The sequence below is a fragment of the Crocuta crocuta genome, unplaced genomic scaffold (assembly GCF_008692635.1).
Source record: "Crocuta crocuta isolate KB4526 unplaced genomic scaffold, BGI_CrCroc_1.0 scaffold147, whole genome shotgun sequence".
Taxonomy (NCBI): domain Eukaryota; kingdom Metazoa; phylum Chordata; class Mammalia; order Carnivora; family Hyaenidae; genus Crocuta; species Crocuta crocuta.
The window spans coordinates 3448707-3470502 of NW_027532594.1; the positions used below are offsets into that span (position 1 = coordinate 3448707).

General features: G+C 39.8%; 1 protein-coding gene and 1 long non-coding RNA gene across 4 annotated transcripts in view; one reads left to right on the top strand and one right to left on the bottom strand.

Annotated features, from left to right (window-relative positions):
• The window catches only part of LOC144244647 (uncharacterized), a 63029-nt gene that overhangs the window by 14868 nt on the left and 26365 nt on the right, over positions 1-21796 (top strand). The gene's annotated exons all lie outside the window — the stretch shown is intronic.
• PDSS2 (decaprenyl diphosphate synthase subunit 2) overlaps positions 1-21796 on the bottom strand; it is a 260551-nt gene that overhangs the window by 11249 nt on the left and 227506 nt on the right. For all 3 annotated transcript variants that reach the window (XM_077780013.1, XM_077780014.1, XM_077780012.1), the window contains one exon: positions 13679-13711. In XM_077780013.1, coding sequence (XP_077636139.1) covers positions 13679-13711 — 33 coding nt within the window. The remainder of the gene's footprint in view (positions 1-13678; positions 13712-21796) is intronic.

The following is a 21796-nucleotide window of genomic DNA, read 5'->3' on the forward strand; positions in this document are numbered from 1 at the left end:
ACCGCACATGTGAAAATGGGGAAGGGGCAGATAGAGAGGGAGCGAGAGAATCCCAAGCAGGCTCTGCACTGTCAGCACAGAGTCCGATGTGGGGCTCAAACTCACAAACTGTAAGATCATGACCTGAGCTGAAATCAAGAGTCAGATACTTAACCAACTGAGCCACCCAGGTGTCTCAAGTAGTTCTGGCCTTTTCCTTCACTCTTACATGAACTGGGAAGCATTTCAATTTAATTTGAGAAGAGAACAGATCTCTACATAATAATGTCCTTTACAAGCCTGTGCACAAGGGCAAATTTTTTCGCTATACATCACAGATTTAAAATAGTACATTAAGTCGAACAACTTTAGATAAACCCATATTTACAGAGATGACAGAAAACTGAAGCCATCATTATGTTAATCATGCACCTCTATTACAACAGTATACATTTTTTAAAACCATAACTAAAAGTGCCATATGGATGCAGAACAAATGTCAGTAAGAATCAGAAGTGGAATATTTCTACATTTTATGCTAAGAAAAAAAGGCCAAAAATATTTTACTTGATTAAGTATATTCTTCAGGTCAGACTTTTTTTTTTTAAACAAAAAAGCACTGAATAAGGCTCCTATGTCATCACATCCACTGAGTCACAAAACAAAACTAATATATTTTTACTTAAATCCTTAATAATGAAAACTTATTTTTATTAAAAATCTCAACCAAAAACTGACTACAGTAATGGTACTTGGGGTTTCACACAATCACAGGATATTATGTCACATTATTTTCACTATTTTTAAAAACCAACCTCAGGGTTCATACTATGTTTAAGTCACTGGATAATGGATTAATGAGTTAAAATTTTTTTTAAATGATTTGTTTATTTTTGGGAGAGAGAGAGCACAAGCAGGGGAGGGGCAGAGAGAGAGGGAGACACAGGATCTGAAGCAGGCTCCAGGCTTTGAGCTGTCAGCACCGAGCCGGACACGGGGCTTGAATTCATGAACCGTGAGATCATGACCTGAGCTGACATCGGACACTTAACCGACTGAGCCACCCAGGTGTCCAGGATTAATGAGTTTAAAATGATAAATATAATTTAGCCCATGCTTTAACATTTTTACTGTTCTCTTATAAAACATCAGAGCAGTTTTCTTTTGTAAAACAGCCTGTAAAATTCCTGTAATATGTATTTGTATTGAGATTTAAGATATTTTTTAATAAGAACTATTTATTCTTTTGCAGGATTAAGATCATTTTGTATAACTGTATGAGCATATGTGACACACATGACATTTGTTACACTGCTCTCCTTTTCCCTTGAGTCCTGGGACCTGAAGCCCACGGAGATGGGAGGTGAGGGAAGAGGTGGGCTCTAGGAGGGACAAAATGCCATACGGCAGTGTTTTAAGCACCCTGGAGCAGAATACCCCAGATGAAGCCACACAGGAACCTTTTTTTAATCTAATAATGGGATGAGATGTTCTCTTCCTAAGACTGGTTAATCCGTTTCTGCTGTTTCAATAATAATATGAAAAACAATTGTAGAGAAGCACCGAGCAAACGTTAACAGGGAAACTCTGGACCTGGACATGTGTGACCTTGGGCTTTTCTAAGCCCACCTCACCTGTAAAATCAGAAAGATCATCTTTATACCACATGACATTATTATGACGAACAAATAAGGTGATGTCTGGCAAATTACACTGACATCAGTAATATGCTACTCAAGGGGTTCCTCAGTTGGCTGAGCATCTGACTTGTGATTCTCCTTAGGTCATGATCCCAGGGGTCATAAAATTGAACCCCGCATTGGGCTCCATGCTTAAGATTCTATTTCTCTCCCTCTGCCTCTCGCCCCCACTAGTACATGTATGATCTCTCTCTCTCTCTCTCTCTCTCATAAATAAATAAATAGAAATTTTTAAAATGTTATTCACATGCAAGATTTGAAGAGGAAGAGGGAATGGAGTTCATTACAGAATTAGATGTAATATTTACATAATGCACCTGGCTTTAATTATAAACATTCATAGACTATTTTACATAGATTCATGAAGTTGTTTTAAATATTTTAAATCTCTGGATTATTAGTGAATTGGAAACATGCTAACGTTTGAAAAATGGATTTCCAAATCATCGGGACCATTTAAATTTGAATCTATTCCTCTTAAAAGGAAAAAAAAAACACGATAAAGACAGTTTTGGTACCATTTTTCTTGCCTTTTCCACACATTTCTCTTAGGCTCAGTCTAGATGGTGTGTAGCCTGTTGTTGAGAGTGAGACTTCAGTTTGGCCACACCACCCTGAATGTGCCTTTGTTTCCAATCTCGGAAGCTAAGTGGGGTTGGGGCTAGTGAGTGCTTGCATGGGACAGTGAGGTTTCAGAACTGGTTTCAAGGCTCAACATCTCAGCAAAGTACATTTATGAGTCCACAAACAGCTTCATAACTGAACTCATTTCATACAGATGATCATGTCTGATTATATACATTCCTATTATATGTACAAATAACTCAAAAGCATACATACATACATATAATTTGGTACCCCTACATATACATATATTTATGTATGTATGTATGCATGTATTTTAGAGATATTTTCATGTAGTTAAAAACATTTTGCTGGCATTCTCAAAATTGATCTAAATTGTTGACCCCTTGGCAGAGAATTCAGGCAAAGTAGTCTTACTCCTTAAGAAAGACAGGTCAACCAATAGCTCAGGGTAGAAGCAGATGTATCTGATTTCAAAATGTATTTTTTTATTAAAATTTTTTTAATGTTTATTTTTCAGAGAGAGAGAGAGAGACACAGAGACAGAGCATGGGCTGGGGAGGGGCAGAGAGAGAGAAGGAGACACAGAATCTGAAGCAGTCTCCATGCTCTGAGCTATCCGTACAGAGCCTGATGCGGAGCTCAAACTCACAGACCACGAGTTCATGACCTGAGCCAAAACTGTATGCTTAACTGACTGAACCACCCAGGCACCAAGATGTATTAATTGGAACAAAATGTATAATTTAATTCTTAGTTTATGAACTTTCATTGGCATTTGATAGGATGGACATTTGAGGTTAGTAATATGGAATTATATTAAATTGAAACTTAAATTGCATAGTAAAAGCAATCATGTCTTCTGAAGGAAAATCCAACTATTTATAAATGATCTCAGATTTATCCATATTTTGATTCAAAAGTAATTGTCAATTTAGTATGATATTCCAAAGAGGAACTTAATTCTATACATTAAATTTCAAAAAGCAAAACATATCATAGGTTGTAGACTGCAGCAATGAGACACTCTCCGTAGCTTTTTTAGGAATAAATCAGCAGTAAACTCTTGTGATCTCAAGATAAATACTACGCTGGTTATTTAATTAAAAAGAAAACTATGGGACAAGAGCAATCACATCACATAGGTATCCAACTGAGTCCTGGAGGTTATCTGAGGAATACATAAACTACTTGAGTCTATGTTTTACTTATACATCTCTTAAATCCTCCTCATGTCTCAATTGTTCATCTGCTTTAGTATTTGGATGCTGATACCTGGGGATCACTTGCTTCAAATCTACCACTGTTATCTATATGACCCTAGATTCCTAACATCCTAACATGTATCCTCATACAGCATGAGCTTAAAACACATTTCTGACTTCCATCACTAGAGTGCAGGTCAAACAACAGAAAAGCTCTATCTACCGAGAGTTATGACAATGACGTATCTTCAGGTTGCATCAGACTGGGGGCAAATGCAGGAATCAATGTACAGTATGAAGAAGTTACCCTTAATTCCATGTAAATATAACCACACCTTTAGGATTAACACCTCTTTCCGATATAGTTCTGTTATGGTGTTACGGAAGGTAACATAGATCTTTGCCTCCCTCAAGAGAATGGTAACGAGAACTCATTTTAAATGGTTATATCCATAAAACTTTCTTGGAAGAGTGAAGAATGCTTGCCAGTTAAAAAAAAAATCACAACAGGGGCGCCTGGGTGGCTTAGTCGGTTAAGCATCCGACTTTCGCTTAGGTCATGATCTCGCGGTTCGTGGGTTCGAGCCCCGCGTCAGGCTCTGTGCTGACTGCCAGCTCAGAGCCTGGAGCCTGTTTCAGTCTGTGACTCCCTCTCTCTCTGACCCTCCCCTGCTCGCGCTGTCTCTCTCTCTCTCTCCTAGAAATAAATAAAACATTAAAAAAATTAAAAAAAAAATCACAACAATTATTGCACTGGTTCAGCAAAGATAAATCCTAAGACAGTCATTTACTAGACAACCACTATCTCTCTATGTTGGATTATAGAATGATGCATAACATTTCCTGGATGTTTGTAAAACCAGAGTGTGTATACAGTGTCTCCCTTACTTCTTTTTGCAGTATGTCTAAAGCACCTTGAGAAGCAGTATAGTGGTAAAGCATATACACTATGGAGTCAGCAAACCTGGAAAGAATCATGACTCTGTGAGACAGTAACTGTGTGAACACTGTTAGGTTCTACCTATTTGACTTCTCCATAAAATGAAGGGATTTAAGGGTAGAATTTGATAGAACCATCTGATTAAAGTGTTTCATGTGTCTTGAGCAGACTGCATGATGAATGTATGCTAGGGCATGAATACTAAGGCAAGAATATTAAAGAGATCACAGCACACAGAATGGCTTACAACCTTTTCTAATGGGTGCACGCACACAACTCTTCTTAGGAACGGATCAAAGATGAAAGTTTGTGTAATTTCCTTAGATTCAGAAGAGGGAGACCTTCCACAGGGGGCACCATTGCACTATGCAGGAGTCCATTTTCAGAGGTATATCTTTGGCTCTATTATGATGTGGTGAATAGGTAAAATCTTTCATCAAGCCAGAAACTCAAAGACTTTGGGGAAAGGGACAGGATCCACTCACCCAAAATCTTTAGTAGCATCATACATACCACTAACCAATATTGCAGATCCTGTGATCTCTCCTGTCATCTCAGTACTTCTGTTTGAACACTGAGATGGCACAGCCACCTTGCTATTTCAGGAAAGGTAGTTATGCACATCCAGGATTAGTACTATGCCTGATGTGATAAGTGGAGAAGCTGAGTAGTGCTTGCAGACACTGCTTAGGAAATATGGGGGAATGGCTTCAGATGTACTAACTAAACAGATTATAGCTTTCTGATAGACTAATCATGCTGAAATCACAAAACCCTTCAATTCTGTATAAAATTGCGCTGTAGAATTAGTGTATGAGTTTGGAAATATCAATCTAGGTAATAACAGACTTCTAACTTACTGAAACCACATTCAGCATCTACTTGGTGGTGTCTCCTTTTTCATTCTCTTAAAAAACAATCTTAGAAAGCCCATACCTCTCCACTGTTTTTATGACAAGGAGAGAGAGAATAGTATTTCCTTCAGACCTACTTAAAACAGTTTCGATGGATTAAATAGGCTCCTCTATGGGGACAGAGGCTCTATCCTCTAAATGAAGGCATATAGGCACTTCCTGTGCACAGGTGGCTCCTGATACCACAAACTGGGAGCAATAATTGAATCCAGCTACCCCACAGTGCGGAGCATTCACCCACAGAACCAGCCTGGAGGGCATTTTTAGTTAGCTTTCTAGACTAAAATTCAAAAGGCTACCCCAATTGAATCTTTGTTTCAACCTCAGGGAGTGCAAGGCATTGAGGACGTAAGCATTTGATTAAAAATATACTTGCGAGGAAATTAGAAGAACAAAGGTAGAGTCAAATATGTTTTATAAATTAAAAGAATAGAATATAGGCACAAACATTTGGTTTATCTTGAGTTATTCATTCATTCATTCATTCATTCATTCATTCATTCATTCAACAAATATTTATTTGGTATGTACTATGTGCCAAGCACTGTGTTAAGCCCTCAGAGAACAATGATGAGCAAAACCAGACACAATTCCAGGCTTACAACTAAGAACTGGTCTTCATTAACAACCTAAGTCTGCCTTAACCTCCTGATGAATGTTAGGTATTAGGTACATATGTAATCTTTTAGAGGCCAGTAATTCAAAATGGTAATTTCAAGAAAGAGAGAGACTGTCCCACTAAACATTATCATTGTGAACCAATTTAGCAGTTTACATATAAAATTAGAAACCCAAGATCAACAAGCTAGGGTTGGAAGAAAAATAAAGAAGATTTACAACTGCACAGAGGATTGAATTCAAGTAATATCAACACTATTTGGGTTAACAAGTGAGAGAATGGCGTATTTTATGATGTCATAAAGAGGTTTATTATTGATAGTATTTAATAATAATATTCATGATCCACTAAGGAATAGAGATTATGATCATCAAATCTGTTGATGCCATGGAGGTATGTGGGATTGCTAACACCTCAGAAAGCAAAAATCTAATTTTAAAATAACATTAAGAAATTAAGGAATAGATCATCAAAGCAAGATGATAGTCACTGGGGACAAATGCAAAATAATATACTAAGAGACCTGAGGAAAAAACTAGCTTGATGACTAGGGATGAATGAACATCCAATGGGCAAATGATCTGCAAAAAGACTTGGGGGCTTATAGTAAGGCACAACTTGGGTTCAAGATACTATTAAATGTGTGATTAGAATTTATTTTTGATTAAAAGTTTCATGTGGTAAAAAAGCAATACTTTATTATAGACAGAAATTAATGGTTGTTTTTCCATCAGTAATAATTATATTTTATCTTAAAATTTTTAAAAATGTTTATTTATTTATTTTGGGGTGGGATCAGAAAAAGAGGGAGAGAGAAAGAATTCCAAGCAGGCTCTGCACCAGCAGACTCGACATGGGGCTCAAACTCAGGAACTGTGAGATCATAACCTGAGCCAAAATCAAGGGACAGTTAACCCACTGAGCCACCCAGCTATCTCAGTAACTGAATTTTAAAGGAGATATAGAATCAAAGTGTAGTTACAAAAACTGACTTTAGTAAATTAATTGTTTTAAAAAAGAATAAATAAAACCTAGGGGAACCTGGGTAGTTCAGTCGGTTGAGCATCTGACTCTTGATTTCAGTTCAGTTCATGATCCCAAGGTTGTGGGATTGAGCCCCACCTCAGACTCCACACTGAGTGTGGAGGTTGCTTAAGATTCTCTCTCATTCCCTCCACCCCTCTCCCCTGTTCGCACTCTCTCTAAAATCATAAATAAAGGGGCGCCTGGGTGGCTTAGTCGGTTAAGCGTCCGACTTTCACTTAGGTCATGATCTCGCAGTTCGTGGGTTCGAGCCCCGCGTCGGGCTGTGCTGACTGCCAGCTCGGAGCCTGGAGCCTATTTCGGAGTCTGTATCTCCCTCTCTCTCTGACCCTCCCCTGTTCACGCTGTCTCTCTCTCTCTCCTAAAAATAAATAAAAACATTAAAAAAAATAGTACTGATATTATTTTTTTTTAAAAATCATAAATAAACAAATAAAATCTATCCATTATTGCTGCAAGGAAAAACACCTGTCTGAAATATGGTTGCTAAAAGAAAAATAACTGGTTTTATCTGACTTTTTAGGGAACAAGGAGTGGCGGGGGTTTTAAAACTTTCAGATGGCAGTCCTGGCAGTATCTTCCAGCACCTGCCTCTGAGCTGTGTGGCTAGGTTATCAGATCAATGCCTGCAATGTGTGCTCAGTGTACTGGGCTTCCGTTCTCTTCAGCTGTCCTCCAAAACTGAAACCACTACTTGAGTCCCAGCACAAAAATTCACAGTATACAAAAGTTATGTTTTCCAACTGTGCATTTCTGACTGTTGCCAGAGAAGCATGTCATTCTTCAGGAGTCTAAAATTAAATGCTGGTTATGTCACTGAAAACACAATTTCAGGCAAGTTATTTTTCAACTCTCAGTAGCCTGGGTCATACCTGAAAAAATTCTTTTTTTTTTCTTTTTAAAATATTTTTATTTATTTCTAGGAGAGAGAGAGAGACAGCGTGAGCAGGGGAGGGTCAGAGAGAAAGGGAGACACAGACTCCGAAATAGGCTCCAGGCTCTGAGCTGGCAGTCAGCACAGAGCCCGACGCGGGGCTCGAACCCACGAACCGCGAGATCATGACCTAAGCAAAAGTCGGACGCTTAACCGACTAAGCCACCCAGGTGCCCCATATCTGAAAAAATTCTAATGCAAATTTGGCCCTGTATGTTAAAAACTGAAATCTTTAAAAAGAAATACAGTGCATTTATTTTAAAACATGCCAAAATATTATCACCTTAATGCCTGTTTTTCTATTTTTACATGCTTTCTTCCAGTCTTTATCAAGATTTTACATAACTGTATCCATATCATAATGGTATTTGGATTTTTTCCATTAAATTCTATTATAACCACTTCATTTAATTAGACCATAAGTCCTTTACGGGAAAAGAATGGGAGAAGGGAATGACAATGCTTTTACATAGTCTCTGTTATTATCACTAAAACAGAAATCCTAAATGTAAAGACAACTTCAGGAGATTAGAGAGAATGAGAGATTTAGCGCTTACAGTGATGGCGTATGGAATACTTTACTGAAAGAGCTAATGTGAAGCCCCAGGGTAGGAGAAGCAGCATCTGCCCGAGAAAGGGGTACACGGAAGAGAAAACACAGTAACATCTGGTCTCTAAATGTGCCAATGTGAAAAATTCTCAGAGCCAGTTAGCTAGGGTTATGAGAAAGAACGAGCAGGCAAAAAACAGTCAAAAAAAAAAAAAAAAAGAAAGAAAAAAAGAGTCTGGCTTTGTCAGTAAAGAAAGGACAATAATATTTACAGAAAATTTTCTATACTCAAGCTTCAAAAACGTAGAATTTGGACTCGGTATGCAGCAAAATGGTTGAAGCAATCTATGGCTAAAAGGGCAAACCTTGGAAAGGAGAACCGTGACACGAGAGGAAAGACTCTTTTCCTTTTTGAAGGGAAGTGATGATATGTGATCATGCAAATGCAAATGTCTGCGGACAGCGCTGTTTGCTTGTGGGAAGAGAATTTTAATGTGTACCCTATGCAAATGCATTTTATAATAAAACAGAATGTGCAAGGCCTTCTGAGGGCGGGGAGGGAAGCAGCAGCTCTAGACGCTGCACTTGAGTGTGGTGGGACGCAGCCAGAAGCACGTGCCACTCGCAACCCTGAACAGACTCCAGCAGAGAGGGCACGTCAAAACCCCACTCCTTAAAAAAAAAAAATCTCTCCTATGTTCCACTGAGAACTGGATGCCTCATGAATGAACACCTGCAAGATCTTTCTTTACCTGGTGCTTAACCTTGAGCAACTCTGTGCTTAGAGTGAACCTCAGGAAGAAGACAGTAAAAAAACCCAAAAAAACAAAAGTCTCTTTTCTGTACTAAGTCACGGGGAAAATGATATGAACTGCACAGTAAAGACTAGAGATGACTATAAAGAAAGCTCCTGAAAATCATTTAGAGTCTTTGTGTCAAAATTAGCATGAATGTCAAAGCCCATTTAAGGCCCAGTCCGAAGTATTTGTGAAAACAGTGAGCAGGAGGCCTATTTACTGATAGCTGCGTATCTGAAGCAGTTATTAAAAAGAAATTGGGAAAAAGTCTGTATCTCTACACTGGAGATATTTAAGCAAGCCATTTTGAAAGTGTTAAAAAATTAAAATTGTAGAAAGCCGAACCATAGGTGCCATGTTTTGCCTGAAGTGGTAAAAATACCATCTGCCTCAGTCTTTTTAGCAGCAGGCTTATTTCGAGTAGCAGTAGGCTAAGCTGCAGGCATACGCTCGGCTCCAGCTGGGGAAAATACACAGACGTTTGTAGATGTTTTTCTAAGCAAGAGTAGTCAACATATTCGTTTTCTTTCAGACATATATATGTTACCATAGCAAACCAAGCATGAATGTGGTCCGAGAAGCTTCTCCACCAGTCCAACATGTACCCATGAATTCCTACAATTCAATAGGTGGCACTCTTCCCTCTAGCACTTCATCAAATCAGCCGTGCCTAACTGAGGGGCCAGAAGCCTGGGGAACATGGAATAGTCTGAGAGATATACACCCAGGGCTGCAGACCAACCACTGTAATTAAGATCCCCACAGCACTGCGTATAGGGGCTTCACTGTTAGCACACCGGCTTTTTGGGTCACAATTCACTTCTGGTAATTATATTCTGTCTAATCAAACTTCTCCTCAAGTTTTAACTAGGTAAGTAAGTCACTTCTTGTTTTTCTATTTTAGAAGCTACTGGGCAGAATCACCTTATGGTTACACAGCTCCCAGCCTTGCCCAGACCCCAGGTGGATGAGTCCCAGCGGCAGGAAGGGTGATCCCATGATTGTCTTAACCACAGTACAGAGGCAGGAGAGACATAATGAATTAATGGTTGTCAAGTGCTTTGATATCTTAAGATGAAAGGCACTGTAGTAGTGTGAAGCATTCATATCCAGACTCTATCGCAACAGCAAATCAATTAAAAAGTAATTCAATTTCTCATCAGAGGGTTTGAGTACAGACCACTGTTTTGCTGAATGTGACAGTCTCAAGATCCAGCTGAAACTGACTTTGAAATGATCACCTCTTCCTCTGCTTCCTCATCATTCTGAGACTGACAAAATTTGACAGATGGCTTATAATAAGGCCACAAAGCACATAGCCAAAATAATTTCTTATGGTCCTCAACATCTGATTTTTCAGATAAAATTTGGTTTTTGGGTAAATACTCACCACTTGGAAATAACAAAATTTCCAGCAACAAACACATTTCACGATGGTCACCAGAAATGGCTGTTGCATTTTTCAAATGTAGAGTTACAGATAAACCCAAGGGCAGCCCTAAGTTGCTAACTAAGCATGGCACCTGCATTTGTCAGCATGAGCACCATGCCCATGCAAAACAGAGATGCCTAGACCTTGGGTCATGATATGTATTACTAAGAGCCCATGGTACATCACCTAAGAGACAATATCCCAAGCTACACCCTGCAGACATCTGCCCCATACCTGCTAGAGATGGACATAACCTTTTTTTCCCCATGTCACTTGTGTTTAGGTCTGTGGAAGGATGATAAGCCTAGATGAATTGCTTAGATCAAGTTATGGCCCTTAAATGTCAGAACCGTATCATAGTCCAGAGGGGTGGAGTTCTATTTACTGGCACAAGAAATACGGTCACTATGCACTTGTGAAGGCAGCTGTAGGGCTATTGAACATTGAGATGGACTGTGTTATATAGTCAACATATTCTTTTCCTTTTTTAAAAATGTTTTTAAAAATTTATTTGGGGGGGAGGGGTAGAGAGAAAGGAAGGGAGAGAATCTCAAGCAGGTTCCCCACTGTCAGTGCAGAGCCTGACTGACGTGTGCTTTGATCTCACGAACTGTGAGATTATGACCTGAGCCAAAATCAAGAGCCAGATGCTTAACTGACTGTACCACCCAGGCGCCCCTATAGTCAATATATTCTTAAAATGGCTCAGTGAAGTCTACAACCCTCAGTTCCAGACCTCCCAGAAGCTCCTGCACTTCTAGAATAACACTAATGCAACTCATCATGCGCATACATTTAACAAGCCCTCCTATACATAAGCTTGTGCTGGGTACAAATGATGAGACCATGAATGAGATGCCTTCAGAGCTCTTACATTCCAGTGTAAGAAAAAAAAAACAGAAACAAGCTACTAAAGGAAAATGATAATTTTAGATTATGATAAGTGTTAAGAAGGAAAAATAAAGCAAAGGGGAAGGGGCTACTTTGGATAGGGAGGTCTGGGTCAAGGAAGCGTGTGATGGCGAAGTCTACATCAGCCTCGTTCACAGTGCCCGCCAGCACTAGCACAGCGCCTTGCACCTATTAAATATCCAGTAACTGGTGGTTGAGTGGATAAAGTGGATGAAGGAATGAATGTGGACCTCAGGTATACAAGATAAGAATGCCCCCCACCCACATAAGAAGAGTATCTTCTCTCAAATTTGGAATTGGCCTAAACAAATTCCAGCACTATTCTAAAACTGCTTGCTTTATACAAAGGAAAGTGAAGGAAAACCAGAGAGGTTAAGGGTTCTTAGATTTTGCAGTGAGTTGGTGGCAGAGCCACTGCTGGGTCCAGGGGTGTTCCTCTATCTGTGCACCATGATTTTTTCCTTTCTTCTAAGCTCTTCAATTGTCATGTGCCTCTGCAATAAGAAACCCTGAAGGAGTTCTCTGAGTCGTAAGTAAGCATCAAGGGTCAACAGTCATTCTATTGCTAAATCATGTTGACTTTTCCCTTAGTTTTTTGTTCATAAGTTAGCTTTCCTTTCCTCTAACACAGTGAAACCCCAGCCTTTATCTCCAAGCTAGTTTATTACAACCTTCCTAAACAATCTTTTTAACCCTATTGATACCTGTAACATGTGTCAAAAGCATCTTTTCTCTCTGATTGATAAAGAAACCCTATACCAGATTTTCTCCTGCAACGAACTTCATGTGTCTTCTGTTTTTTACTCATGGCCTCACTCACTCACCCACTCATTTACTCCCTCCCTTCCTCCTTCAGGCACTATTTGCCATGTGCCAAGCACTGTGTTAAGCACCAAGTATACAAAGACAAATAAGACACTGTCCCTCCCCTTGAGGAGCTCACAGTCTATGGTCTGCCTCATAAATAGGTCATTATAATATTACCGAGTAAGTACAGTGACTGAGAGGTGTACCATGTAATAAAACGTGAATGAAAGCAAAAGTCTGTGAGACTGAGAAAAGGAGGGGCTGCAGCTCAGTCAAGGCAAGGAGAGGACAGGCATGGAGCCGTGGGTGGGCACCTCAGGGCTGCCAGCAGAGAACAAGGTTCTGGACGGGCCCTGAGTGGTCACTGCAGGTTTCAGTTGTCCCCTGTGAGCAGAGCCCTTACAGCTCATATGTCTTCCTCCCTGTCTTTGGAGTGCAGGTGCGCTCATGCCCTGGATATTCCTGGTGGTGGCATAAACCAGAGGGTTAGCATGTTTCTTTAGACAAGCAGCTGTATGTGTCCCACACACCTGCTAAAATGTTCCGTTTGTCCCTGAGGGGAAAACAGAGTGTGACCCAAGTGTGTGCTGAGGCTGCACTGGTGCACTGAAATCTGAACTCCCATGGTGCCTTTTAAACAAGGCCATGTGTCAGAATGATCTGTGGAGCCTTTTTTTTTTTTTTTTCCCCCAAATACTTCCTTTCTGCCCCTGTCCTGCTCTCTGCACCAGGGGATTTTGATCTTGATGAAAGAGGGTGTGATGCTGTGGTAACCTAGGCATGTGTGTTTTCAAAAGCTCCACAGGTGACAGGACAACTACCTCTTTTAGGAGTCTGAGTCTGCTGTGTACAGTGCGTCTCGGGTATTATCTGAGGGAGATAAAAGCTATTTTCCATCCCCAGGCTAAAGCCACTTTTCTAGCAATGGTTAATTATCCAGTATATTTGTCTTCATAGTACTTACCAGCACATGACATTATATTATGCATCCATTTAGTTGTTGTCTCCCACACTGCGTTGTAAATGTCCCAAAAGGAAACACTTTACCTGGCGCACGGTTATAGTCTCAACACCTAACACCATGTCTGGAGTGAAGTAGGCACTCAATGAATACACTTACCTGCTAATGCCTGTTACTTAACAGGGAATGTCCCTCAGCTCTGAATGGGACGATTCTCATTTGACCTTTCAATTGTAAATAAACACCAAACACCAGATTGAAATGTAGAAAACTGTGTAGTATGTATAAAATCTACTTACCTTAGCATAGTCTAATCTTCCCTTCTCCTGAGCCTAAAGTAGAAAGAGGGGAAAGTAATTTGTTAGTTCTTTAAAAATTATGTAGTGCTTCTAAAACTTTTACTTCTCCAAGAATAAAAGTCAATTCTCTCTCCCTTGGTCCCCCCACCATATATCTTTCTATATATCTACATAGTTGTATCTCTACACAGCTGTATACATATAACACTTTTAAGCATATTGAAGAGTGTGAAGAACAGCACAGTGAGCACATATATACATTCTATCTAGACAGGACAGTAGCAGACATGTGATTCTTCACCCTGCCATGTTTCAGCACACAACACGTCTTACAAGCACAGGGTGTTTTATACATAACCACAGGACTGCTACAACATTTTATTTTTAAAAAAATGTTTATTTATTTCTGAGGGATGGGGAGGGGCAGAGAGAGAGAGAGAGAGAGAGGATCTGAAATAGGCTGACAGCAGAGAGTCTGATGTGGGGCTTGAACTCAAAAACTGTGAGATCATGAGCTGAGCCAAAGTTGGACACTTAACTGACTGAGCCACCCACATGCCCTTGTTATCACATTTTAAAACAATTAATTCTGTATTATCTTACAATCCGTATTCAAATTTCTACTATTGTCCTAAGAGTATCCTTTATAAAAACTTCCTCTCCCCCCAACCAAAATTAAACAAGATTCACACATTACATATGGTTTCTTCATCTCTGGTTAGCCTTTTATTTTTTAATTTTTAAAAAAAAAATTTTTATAGTTCTTATTTATTTTTGAGACAGAGAAAGACAGAACATGAGTGGGGGAGGGGTAGAGAGAGACACACAGAATCTGGAACAGGCTACAGGCTCTGAGCTGCCAGCACAGAACCCGATGTGGGGCTTGAACCCAAGAACCGCGAGATCATGACCTGAGCCAAAGTCGGACACTTAACCAACTGAGCCACCCAGGCGCCCCTCTGGTTAGCCTTTTAAATCTAGACTACACTCTCCCCATATTTTAAGAAATGAAAAGAAAATCCTTAATCTTTTTTCATGCAAATCATTGACTTTTTAAAAAAAAATATTTTTATTTATTTTTGAGAGAGAGATAGAGACAGCATGAGCAGGGGAGGATCAGAGAGAGAGGGAGGCACAGAATCTGAAACAGACTCCGGGCTCTGAGCTAGCTGTCAGCACAGCTAGATCATGACCTGAGCCGAAGTCAGACGCTCAACCGACTGAGCCACCCAGGCGGCCCGCAAATCATTGACTTTTTGAAGAGTCCAGGGCAGCTGTCTTATAAAATGTCTTTTTGGATTTGTCATATTATTTCTTCGATGTGTCATTTAATTTGTCCCTGTTCTGTTTGCAAACTGAAAGTTGGGTCTGAAAAAGCTTGCTTAAACAGTTTTGGCAAGAGCACTTTATACAGAAAATTAGGTACTTAATACTGCATCAATTCAGGAGGCACAAAATGTCAGGCTGTCCCACTCTTAGTAATGCTATAAATTTGATCACTTGGTTAAGGTGGTAACTATCAGATGGTTCCATGTAACGACATGTTTCCTCCTGTATAATCAGTATGTAATCAGTGGGGTCAGTTTCTTCCCCCACTTCCTTTGGTATAATTTTTATCATGTTGTTATTATGTTGAAAGACCCCTACCTCTAGCTCCCACCCCGGGATGAGGATAGAGAAAGTGGAGTTGAGAAAGACATCGTATATGTGGTCATATTTAAAAAATATTTTTAGTTGTTGAAAATTTAAAGTGAACACATACCGTACTCAAATATGTCATGTATAAAATCCTAACATGACAGAGACAACCAATGTATTAATCTTTGTTGATTTGTCAACTCATTTTTTGTAGACTTCATTAAAACTTCTCCTGCCACCTCTGCACAGAATAAGAACCCTTCAATTTGCAAACAGGTTAGGTCTTGAGGCCAAAATGACACTATACAGGTAATGAAGGTGGGCAGATTACTTTAATGAGATTAAAGAAGATTTTTAACACTCGCCCTGACTCTTCTTGCTTCTTTACAATCTTTTAAAAAATTTATGCAAAGATGCTTGCATTTTGTTTTTCTTATTTTCATAATAAGCAGCTTAGAAGAAGACACTAGTCATGTATAGCTTTTGGCCCCATTACAAACCACTCTAGGTGAAAATGGTGACTTGAATGTTTTCTATGAAACAAAAGGCCCCCGCAATCGATGTACTATAAAAAAGAATTTGGGAATTTCAATCTGCTCTTGAAATTTTTTTAGGGATCTAGATTGTCAGTGAACTAGGAAGGGTCTGAATGTAGTCCTGAGATGCATTATACCATAAGGAGTATGAGTCAGTTCTTGCAGAAATTTAGAAACTAGGTTTCTTCTTCTCTCTGTTTAGGTATTTTATATTTACTTATTTGTGTGTCCATGGACATCTTCTCCCCAAATAGTCTTGTCTACATTGAAAATCCCTCTTTCTCTACACTAACATCTGCGCTTTACAAAGAACCCTTGAGCACGTCTGTCCAGGGCACTCATGACCCAGCCACTAAACTTTGTTAGTGTGCAAATATCAATGGGCCTTGATCCAGGGAATAATCCATGGCTTGTGACCAAAATTTCGGCAGCAGCGTTTCACAATTTTGCTTAGTCTTTAAGTTCTCAAACTTCCAGCTGTCTCTTGAATTCACTTTAGGTTAAGAGATCTTTGACACTGAGGCCAATCCCAGCTATGGCCACACGCTTTCCACCTTTTCAACTGTTCACCCTTTTCCTTGTCTCTTGTTGATTAGCACGGATTGCTCAAACACAGCACTTTTCAAATGATGTACAAACAGGGAGCTCCACAGAACTGTTCCTCCTGTCAAACGACTCATTCCTGCAACAAATTTACTATTTCCTCACTACTTTCAGTTGTGTTCCTCTTCTAACCAGGTCATCATTCTGCATCTTTCAACATTCTTATCTTTCAGTGTTTCACAAAGAGTTTGTTAAAAGTGTTGAAAGTGATATTTGTTGAAAGTTAGGAAGCCAAGATTGCAAGGTAAAGTGCAGAGAAACGATACAACTTAGGATGACTTAGGGTGGACTTTGCCTTTTGGAAGTAGTGAGCCATTTTCCAGTTTGTCTCATTAAAAAAAAAAAAAAGAAAAAAGAAAAATCAACAGCCGTTTCCTTAGGCAGAAAGAGTGACTATAATGTTGGTTACAGAGACCATTAGGGTGGTCCTATCAGAAATTTTTGTACAACCATTTTTCCCAGACTTTGATTCTAAACGGATTATCTTAGAGAATTCTATTATTTTGAAGTACTTGTGCTTTATCAGTCACAAGTTCCCTTCAAACTCTGTCATTTCATGGTGTATTTCCTGGCTTGGTTACCACTCTTCCACTCAGGACAGAGATGCTCTGCTGGGGATGGTGGCACAGAAATACCATGGATGTAATCCATATCTGTTCAGGATCAGCTCCTAAAGGTTTGGAAAGCTGGGAAATCAGAAGGCTACACAAAATGACAGCACAATTACTGGAGCCATTTACAACCTGAACAGGGATTACCTGTTGCTATGCAGCTCACCTGAATGTTCTTTTTATTTTATCACAACACACATTCCAGTTCTGTGAAACCACTTCATCCTGGACTGCTTAGTAAGCTTGTACAGAAAAGCACCAATTATTTTATAAGACAATATTATAAATATTTAAGTCTTTATAGGAAATATAATATATACGTATTTCCAGCTGTTGCTGTGTGTTAGTATCTACATAGGTCATATACGCACCTTAGAGTACACATTCTGATACACATTTGTGTTTCCACAAAAGCCTTTTAGAGCTTATGAAAACATAGCACACTAGAAACTGATGGAAATGAGATTCAATCCCCTATATAAGTAATATTCTCATTACACTTTTCCTTTTCTAGTTCTTTTTGCAAAATAGTTAACTTTGGGAGAGGACATAGTTTCTCTTTCACCTGATGATGTCTCTTTCACTAAATAATTATCTATTGTGCACCTACTATGTGTCAGGCAGTGCTTGGGCACTGGAGGTGGAGCCATGAAAAGAACAGATAAAAATCTCTGCCCTGTGGAGCCTCTACTCCAGGGGTTGCAGTCTTGTTTTGGTTAGGCTTCACATACAGTCTCCCTCTAGAACCGAGGTTGTATGAGAGGAGAGCAAAGTTCTCTCCTGCCCACAACTGCATTCCATGTCTAGATTGGGACCAGTACAGAGCATATGGCCAATAGTATCTGGTGAATGGATGCATACATGCATACATGGATAAATGCTTTTTTTTTTTTTTTCAATATGTGTTGGTTATGTACTGTCTATTTAGGAAACCTAAGAAGCAAAGTTCATTTATACTCACTTCTAGATCTAGGAAAGTTGGGTGTTTCTATTCAGAGCACCAGTATGTAATTAATAGGGAACCATTAGCTGATGTTTGACAACTAATTTTTACCCATATTGAACAATACCATGTTTTCACTTGAGTGCCCAACTTCTATTTATAAGTAGACCAAGGAGGGGAATCTAGAAAATAAATCCAAAGAATTCATGAAAATCAAACAACAAAAGGATAAAACAGAGAAGAATGATCTAGTAGCCTGCCAACAGATATAGTGGTTTAGTGTAATTAAGTGCCTCAACCCGAGGGACGCCTGGGTGCCTTGGTCAGTTAAGTGTCATGATCTCACTGTTCTGAAGTTCAAGCTCCGTGTCGGGCTCTGCGCTGACAACTCAGAGCCTGGAGCCTGCTTCAGATTCTGTGTCTCCTTCTCTCTCTCCGTCCCTCCATCATTTGCACTCCATCTCTCTCTCAAAAATAAATAAACAGTTCAAAAAAATAAATAAGTCCCTCAACCTTGAAAGCAATGTGTTGAAGTGAAAAGAGCCTGGAACAGAAACCTCAGGACAATTCAAGGTGCATACCTCAAAGGTTATGGTGTTAAGTAGGCCTTGTCTTTGGAGGAAAGCAAGTGGCCTAATATATTTTATTTTATTTTAATTTTTTAATGTTTTTATTTTATTTTTGAGAGAGACGGAGGGAGTGTGTGTGTGGGGGGGGGAGGGGCGGGGCAGAGAGAGAGAGGGAGACACAGAATCTGAAGCAGACTCCAGGCTCTGAGCTGTCACCACAGAGCATGACACGGGGCTCGAACTCATGGGACTGTGAGATCATAACCTGAGCTGAAGTTGGATGCTTAACCGACGGAGCCACCCAGGCACCCCGCAAGTGGCCTAATATCTTAACAGTGACCACTCCAAAAAGTACTGTGACTTCCAGGGAAGACGCGTGTACTAGATGCCAGAAAATAGGATTTCTAACACGATACATGAATATGTCTAATAATTTTGAAATTTTAAAATTTTGGGTCCTCATTTTCTTATCTATAAAATAAGTACTGGACTAGACCACACATTCCCAAATGCTGGGCTCTCACAAATGCTGGACTAGCTGTCAGAATCACTTGAGTAGTTTGTTAAAAATGCACATCCTCAGTACTCAGTACTCTGGCCCTGAGTTTCTGATTCATTTGAAGATCACTGGTCTGGACCATGTCTAAGTCCCTTTCAATTTATGCTCCTGTATGCATTCGTATTTACTTCAAAGGCTAAAAAAGAACAACTATAAAAACTCCTTAAGTCTCAAGGAGAATGGAGTGCTATAACTTTCCCCTCTTTTTCTGACATCTGCCACTTATCATGTATATTTCTAGCAGAGCAAGATATTATTAAAATAACTTTCTCACTGGGGCCCAAAATAGGCTGATATAAAATAAATTCCAGACTGTATTTCAACAGCCAGCAGTCCTGAACCTCTTCCTGCCACACTGTTCATCTCCAGAAGCCACTGTAAATTCTGCCATACACGGCAATTCTCTGAGGGCTTCATTACTAGGATCTTTAAAAGGGATTCACTCATCTTTTTTGCCTCCTGTAGGTGTGCTTCTTGTCAATCCAGGTCATGAGAAAAGAAAGTAATTTTTCCCAGTCTTTAGCAGTTCACAGAGAATGTATGGTTTGAACCTTGTTTTATCTTTAAAAAAATGGGAAAACAGACAAGATAGTGTGCCAGTGCTCATGACACCAGAGGCCTCCTCAGATAGCTATAGTGAGCACTGTAAAACAATAATCTGTACAAAAGCAAAAAAAAAAAAAAAGCTAGTATTCTGAGCGAGAGGATGCACAGAGGGATTAATTCCAAAGGTTTATGTACCAGTCTCTGCAGACCAAAGGCAGATAGATTCCCTGTTGGTAAGTAATGGATGTACAATGTGGTCTTTTACTTTAAGAAACAAATGCTTTCTTATAAGTCAGGTAACAAAGAAGGATTGGGTGATATAAATGAACTGTTTCCAATTTTCAACTACTGTTATCTGGACTTGAAAGCTGGATATGGAGAAACATTTTTCTAAAAGTAGAAAACTAATATTCCACAGTAGGGAGTCCAGAAATTGCTAGAGACTGATCATCTCTACCTTTGTTACTCTTCCTGAATGCTAGCAGCTATATTTGGGAATGAACAACAGGTGTTTTTAAAGAGATTCTCTCTCTCTCTTTTTTTAATGTTTATTTATTTTTGAGAGAAAGAGAGTGTGAACGAGGAGGGGGAGAGAGAGAGGGAGACACAGAATCTGAAGCAGGCTTCAGGCTCTGAGCTGTCAGCACAGGGCCTGATGTGGGGCTTTGCAGTCACAGAGTGTGAGATTGTGACCTGAGCTGAAGTTGGACGCTCAATTAACTGAGCCACCCAGGCGCCCTGAGATTCTCTTTTTAAAGCTTCCAGGAAAACTACCTTCCTCCTCAAACATTTTTTTTGTCCTCAAACTTTTTTTTTTTTAAATTTTTTTAATGTTTTATTTATTTCTGAGAGAGAGAGAGACAGCGCGAGCAGGGGAGGGTCAGAGAGACAGGGAGACACAGAATCTGAAACAGGCTCCAGGCTCCGAGCTGGCGATCAGTACAGAGCCCGATGTGGGGCCCGAGACCACGAACCGTGAGATCACGGCCTGAGCCGAAGTCAGACGCCCCACTGACTGAGCCACCCAGGCGCCCCTGTCCTCAAACTTTTTAATGGAAAGAACATCAAGAACACCCATCTGCCCCCACTACATTAACCAATTGCTAATATTTTGCCATCTTTGCTTTCTTTTTGGACAATCATTTGCTGATTATTTGAGAGGAAGTTATGGTCATCCCTGAATACTTCCGCAACAACAATGTTCTCCTGCAAAACCAACAAACTATTACCACATCCAACATGTTTAATGCTTCCTAAAGTGGTTAAGAAGCCCATATTCAAAGGTTTCCAGTTTAACCAATAGTGTTGTTTACAGCAGTTTGTTCTTTTCTTTTTAATTTTTTAAAATGTTTTATTTTATTTCTGAGAGAGAGAGAGACAGCATGAGCCGGGGAGGGTCAGAGAGAGAGGGAGACACAGAATCCGAAGCAGGCTCCAGGCTCTGAGCTAGCTGTCAGCACAGAGCCTGACGCGAGGCTCGAACCCAGGAACTGAGATCATTACCTGAGCTAAAGTCAGATGCTTAACCGACTGAGCCACCCAGGTGCCCCTAGAGCAATGTGTTCTAAGATAAAATTAAAAATCATACATTTTCTTTAGATGTCATGGCTTCTTTTTTTTTTTTTTTTTAATGTTTATTTATTCTTGAGGGTGAGAGAGAAAGACAGAGCAGGAGCAGGGCAGGAGCAGAGAGAGAGGGAAACACAGAATCCAAAACAGACTCTAGGCTTTGAGCAGTCAGCACAGAGCTTGATGTGGGGCTCGAACCCATGAACTGTGAGATCATGACCTGAGCCAAAGTCTGCTGCTTATCTGACTGAGCCACCTAGGTGCCCCATGGATGTCATGGCTTTTAAATCTCTTCCATTCCACAGCTTTTCTGTCTTTCATAATATTGACATTTTTTAAAACTTAAAAAAAATTTTTTTTAATGTTTTATTTATTTCTGAGAGAGAGAGAGAGAGAGAGAGAGAGAGAGAGAGAGAGAGAGTGTGTGAGCAGTGGAGGGTCAGAGAGGGAGACACAGAATCGGAAATAGGCTCCAGGCTCTGAAATGTCTGTCAGCACAGAGCCCAACACAGGGCTTGAGCCCACGAACCGTGAGATCATGACC